Source organism: Phacochoerus africanus, chromosome 4 (assembly GCF_016906955.1).
Source record: "Phacochoerus africanus isolate WHEZ1 chromosome 4, ROS_Pafr_v1, whole genome shotgun sequence".
In the NCBI taxonomy this organism is placed as follows: Eukaryota; Metazoa; Chordata; class Mammalia; order Artiodactyla; family Suidae; genus Phacochoerus; species Phacochoerus africanus.
The window spans coordinates 67710330-67716329 of NC_062547.1; the positions used below are offsets into that span (position 1 = coordinate 67710330).

The 6000-nt window shown below is 38.9% G+C and overlaps 1 protein-coding gene across 1 annotated transcript; it reads right to left on the bottom strand.

Moving 5' to 3' along the window:
* Positions 1 to 312: 312 nt before the first annotated feature.
* On the bottom strand, positions 313 to 4099 carry LOC125124652 (zinc finger protein OZF-like). The gene is made up of 3 exons (XM_047774696.1): positions 4019 to 4099; positions 679 to 1758; positions 313 to 543 (listed from the first exon to the last, which is right to left on the bottom strand). The coding sequence occupies exons 1-3, from the start codon at positions 4097 to 4099 to the stop codon at positions 313 to 315; spliced, it is 1392 nt and encodes a 463-aa protein (XP_047630652.1).
* Positions 4100 to 6000: the final 1901 nt, after the last annotated feature.

The window sequence follows — 6000 nt, forward strand, 5'->3', positions numbered from 1 at the left end:
ACACACACCACATTGAAAACATGGTGACTTAAAACATTAGGTGTTTATTTTTCTCAAGTAATCATTCTTGAAGATACTAAAGATTAAAACATTTTCCCTTCAATGTTGTCATGTATTCTCTAAGGGATAATAATTGAATAAAAGTTTTCTCACAGTCATTAAACAACTTGGGATTCTCGTCCACATGTGAATTATTCAGAGTCTTTCTCACATTCCTCAAAACCAGTTCTTTTCCATTAGCATTTCATTGTATGTCTTAAAGACTGAGAGTTCACTGAAAGCTGATTTACATGGATCTCACTAAAAGGGTATTTACTGGGCATGAATTCTTTCATGACGCCAAAGGGATAAGGGTTTACTGAAATCTTGTCCACATATACTGCATTTATAGGGTTTTTCTCCAGTATGTACTCTTTTGTGCACAGTGAGATTACACTTTACACTGAAGGATTTTCCACATTCATTACACTCATAGGGTTTCTCCCCAGTGTGAGTTCTCATGTGTATAGTAAGGGACACACGCCTGCTGAAAGCCCTTCCACACTCATTGCACTTATAAGTTTTCTTGTCCCTGGTATGGTTTTTCATATGTTTCCTGTAAGATAAGACACCATGGAAGACTTTCCCACATTCCTTACATTCATGTTTCATTTTAAAGTGAACTTTTTTGTGTAAAACGAGGAAAGACTTCACTCTGAAGGCTCTTCCACATTGATTACATGTAAAGGGTTTTTCTCCAGTGTGAATTCGCACATGTTCTTTAAGGCATGAGCGATCTCTGAATGCTTTTCCACAGTCATTACACTTACAGGGTTTCTCTCCGGTATGAATTTTCTTGTGTGTGGTAAGGTTACAGCTCAATCTAAAAGTTTTCCCACATTGATCACACTTGTAAGGTTTCTCTCCGGTATGAATCCGGAGGTGTGTCTTAAGAGATGCCTGACTACTTAGTGCTTTTCCACAGTGGCTACATTTAATGGATTTCTCTCCAGTGTGAATTCTCTTATGTCTTTGAAAATATGGGAGGATACTGAAGGTCTTCCCACAGTCATTACATGTAAAAGGTTTCTCTCCAGTATGTGTTGTCTGGTGTATGGTAAGCCTAGAGCTTCTACTGAAGGTTTTGTTGCATTGATTACATTTATAGGGTTTTTCTCTTGAATGAGTCTCCGAATGTTGTCTGAGAAGTGAGCTATCTCTGAAGGTTTTTCCGCAGTCATGGCACCCATAGGGCTTCTCCCCAGTATGAATTCTCTTGTGACGTGTAAGGTAAGAGTTTGAGCTGTAGGCTTTCCCACATTGATAACACTTAAATGGTTTTTCTCCAGTGTGGGTTCTCATGTGCAACTTAATGGATGAGCGGTTCTGTAATACTTTACCACACTGACCACACTTAAAAGACTTCTCTCCAATGTAAGTTTTTTCATGCTTCTTCAGGCATGAGATTGAATTTAAGATTTCCCCACAGTCACTGCATTCATAGGATTTCTCTCTTGTATGTTGTCTCTCCTGAACAGTTAAGTAAGAACTCTTGATGAAGGCATTTTCATCTTTTTTACATCCATAAGATTTTTCCCCAGGAAGAATTCTCTTATGTGACCGAAGGTGTAAATAACCTCCGAGGTCTTTTTCAGAGTCACGATATTGATAGGGTTTCTTTCCAGGGCAAATGTTCTCATTCTGAGAAATTCTATATTTCACACTCAAGGCTTCAACAACTTCACTGCATTTAAAAGGATGGTCTCCATGAGTTTGTTCCTATTGATTAAAATATGAGTTTTGATCACAGGATTTATCATGGTCATTATATTGGTTGAAGAATTTCCCCCCAATATAAATTCTGGGATGTCCTAAAGAAAGAGCCCATGTGCTGGTCTAACTTGGGGGACAGACCCTTGGGACTGACACTGAGTTCAGCTTCTAATGAACCATGAACACTTGGGCAAGTTACTTATCTTTCTGTGTCTCAATTTCCTTATCAACAAAATAGAGGCAATGATAGATAATGCCTTGCAAGGTTTTTATAAGTGATAAATGAGGTAAAACACATATAATGCAATCACAACATTGGCATATAAATTACAAATAAATAAACTAATGATAAAAAAATAAATTCTGGCATGTCTAGAACACTATTCATATCAATGTTTCACATTTTCTTAGTGAGTATGTACAATTTCTGACTGAGTTTATCAGTTTGAGTAAGTTGATTGCTATACCAGATGGCTGCATTAGAGTTTCTCTAACAGTTTTAACATAAACTTGCCTTAGAGTGGATTATATCTTAAAAATTTAACATCTAATACCATTATGAAAATATTTACTTTGGAGATTCTCTGCAGCCATTTTTAGAGCTATGTGTTTCCTTCCAATTAATACTTAGAGAATCTCCAGAGTTCCCATCATGGTGAAGCAGAAGTTAATCCGACTAGGAAGCATGAGGTTGCAGGTTCGATCCCTGGCCTTGTTCAGTGGGTTAAGGATCTAGCATTGCCATGATCTGTGGTGTGGGTCTCAGATGCTGCTTGGATCTGGCATTGCTGTGGCTGTGGCATAGGCTAGCAGCTGTAGCTCCAAATCAACCCCTAGTCTGGGAATCTCCATATGCCATGGGTGTGACCCTAAAAAGAAAATAAATAAATAAATAGATAAATAGAGAATCTCCTGCTTTTTATTTATGAAATGAGTATGATATCCCTCAAATTATCCTCTAGTCCTTTTCTATCTTATAGAATTCTCAACTTCTAATGTGAAGATACCTTATCCCATGTGAATCTTACCTTCTTGCCACTGAGTGTATATTTCTCCAAAGTACCTTGTTTAAGCTGTGGTTGTTTGGTTTTAAGGAGAGTCATCTCATCTGAACATAGTAGGGACATTTGGAAAAGACATGGTGATAATATGTTAACAAAAGTAGGTAACATCCAAACCCAAGCTAAAACAAATGGAAACATAACCTCAAATTCCTAGAGTATGAAATGGTGGATGGTGATGACCAAAAAAAGTAAGGCCCATGTGTATTTCTCTTCAAATATTGACCTTAGAGTTAAGAAGACAATATGAAAGAAAAATCCATTCATGATGAAAGTAATGATACTTACATGGTTTAGTATCTCATGCGATTTACTAAGGAATGATAATATCATGATTGAAAATTATGTTAACAGGCTATTACTGCATATGCAAAAATGGGAAGAATCAGATGATTCCAAATGTAAATATTAAAGAGCAAGAGAGACCTTTTACAGCATAAATATGAAATGGTAGGCAAAAAGTGAAAGATTAGGAAAAGCTGAAACTACATGAGGAAGTTCACACCTAATGGTCTCTCCTTTTTCCTCAAATGTAAAAGATAGGTATATTTTAAAATTTCTTGATTGACATTTCATAGTGTCATTTCTTCCTCACCCCAACCAGATCTGATAGGCAAGATATTCGTATATGCCTCTTGTTCACCTGAACATGTGTCTCGGTGAACTCTCCTCCCTACTGTCCCTATTTCATTCTCCTGCTCCATCTGGGTGATAAGAGGAGGTTTACCAAGATGATGTCCTATAATAGGCAATGATATATAGAAAAACTATGTACAACAAAAACTGTCATCAAAATGTGGCAATAACTTGGTCTTAGAGGTTTTGAAGATAGGCAATTGTGACTTTACAGGTAGCATAATGGTGACAAACTTCTAAAAGAGAAAGCAAAAGTGAAACATTTGGGAGATCAAACTTCCAGAATGACAGAATGAGAACTGTGGTTAACTCATCTTCCCACTAAAACAACAATGATGGAGAAAACTAGAATCAGGCACAACACTGTAAATCAACTATACTTTAAAATAAAGAAAATAACCCCCCCAACAAAACTAGAATTAATCATTAATCACTTCGAAGCCACAAATGGAAAATTAACCAAAGCCACAAATGGAAAATTGTCCATCCAAGAAAAATTACTGAATCTTTGTAGGGAACAGGATCTGTGACATTTTAATTTAAGGATATTTCTATCCCCCACCCCCCACCTCAAGATAGTGGCCAAAAGGAGCAGCCTTGCAGTCAACAGAGAGGTCTGATGTCTTTGGGTGCTCTGTTAAAAGAATCATCCCCAGAATGCAGTCAATATTTTTTTTTCTAAACTTGAAGCTCCCTAGAAAATCCCTACCCTCAAGGTGTTATGACTATTTTGATTTTGCTCAGAACTCAGCTTAGCAGGAAAAAAAAAAAACAACAAACCTTAGCCTCAAGGCATTACCAAAACAATAGCTTACCAAAACAATAGCTGCTAACATCTGCAGGCTATTATTTCAGTTGGGATAAAAAGGAGATTGGCTGGGAATTTAAAAAAAAAAAAGAACTAGACAACCACATGGAACTTTGTGGGGTTTTGTTTTGTTTAGTTTATTTGTCTTTGTATGGCTGCTCCTGAGGCATATGGAGGTTCCCAAGCTGGGGGCCAAATCAGAGCTATAGCCACTGGCCTACACCACAGCCACAGCAATACAGGATCCGAGCCACATCTGCAACCTACACCACAGCATATGGCATGCTGGTTCCTTAACCCACTGAGAGAAGCCAGGGATTGAACCTGCCTCCTCATGATGGTAGTCAGAGATTTGTTTCCACTGAACCATGATGGGAACTCCAGCTGCATGGAACTTTGAAAGCCTCCAACAAGTTCCTGGGGATCTTAAACTTTGTGTGCATGAGCAAGGCTGTGCACACACCCAGGGAAGATCCAGGAAAGAAAAAGTCACAAGTCATTCACCTTCAGTTGACCCTAAGACCCTGTCCAAGCAAGAAGTGAAAGCTAAGCCTATCTTGAAAGTAGCCTAAAGCTTAAAGCTGTGACTTCTCCCACGGATTGCCTTGGGAGATGGGTGAAAGAGATACAGCCAAGGCATTTAAGAAAATCTTTTTACCAACCATTGGTGGACTACAAAATTATAATGATCAGATAGTGACTACTGGGAATTTAGGCTTTTAAATAAGTACTTAGAACAAAGCAAAACCAAAAAACTAGGAGAAAACCGTGGCTGCAACCTGCAAGGAATAAATACAGAATCCAGAATTTATCTATACAAGTAAGTACCAATAAGAAAACAAAAGCTAGGGAGTTCCCATGTGGCTCAGTGATTAACAAATCCAACAAGGAACCATGAGATTGCAGGTTCAATCCCTGGCCTCGCTCAGTGGGTTAAGGATCTGGTGTTGCCATAAGCTGTGGTGTAGGTCTCAGAGGCAGCTCGGATCCCACGTGGCTGTGGCTGTGGTATAGGCTGGCAGCTATAGCCCCAATTAGACCCCTTGCCTGTGAACCTCCATATGCTGCAAGTGTGGCCCTAGAAAAGACCAAAAGAAAAAGAAAACAAAAGCTAGAGTACAACTGTGGCTCAGCAGATTAAGAACCTGACTAGTACCCACAAGGATGCAGGTTTGATCCCTGGCCTCACTCAGTGGGTTAAGGATATGGCATTGCCATGAGCTGTGGTGTAGGTTGCAGATGCGGCTCAGATCTGGCATTGCTGTGGCTATGGCATAGGCTGGCAGCTGCAGCTCCGATTTTACCCATAGCCTGGGAACTTCCATATGCTGCAGATGTGGCCCTAAGAAAGAACGGAAGGAAGGAAGAAAAAAGAAAACCCAGCAATGAAACCAAATCCCCCTAGAACTGAGTTCCCTTGGTAAGTTTATGATTAATATCTCTGCCTAAAACTTTATTCCCTTTCTTTTTCCTCCCCTCTAACCTCAATACTGTCTGTGCTAACTGAACACTAATCAACCAGACTCAAATGACAAAAATTGCTGTTGTCAATAACATCATTAATGTACTAAGATTACTATTATAGACATCATCATTAATGTACAAACTCAGGTTGTTTTTCCAAAGCAAGATGAACTAACAGCCCCCCCCACCCCGTAACTCAGGCCATGGCCAGAGAATCTTAAACCAGAGACATCCTGACTATGATTTGTAAATGTCACAAAACTATTGTTTTTAATCCCA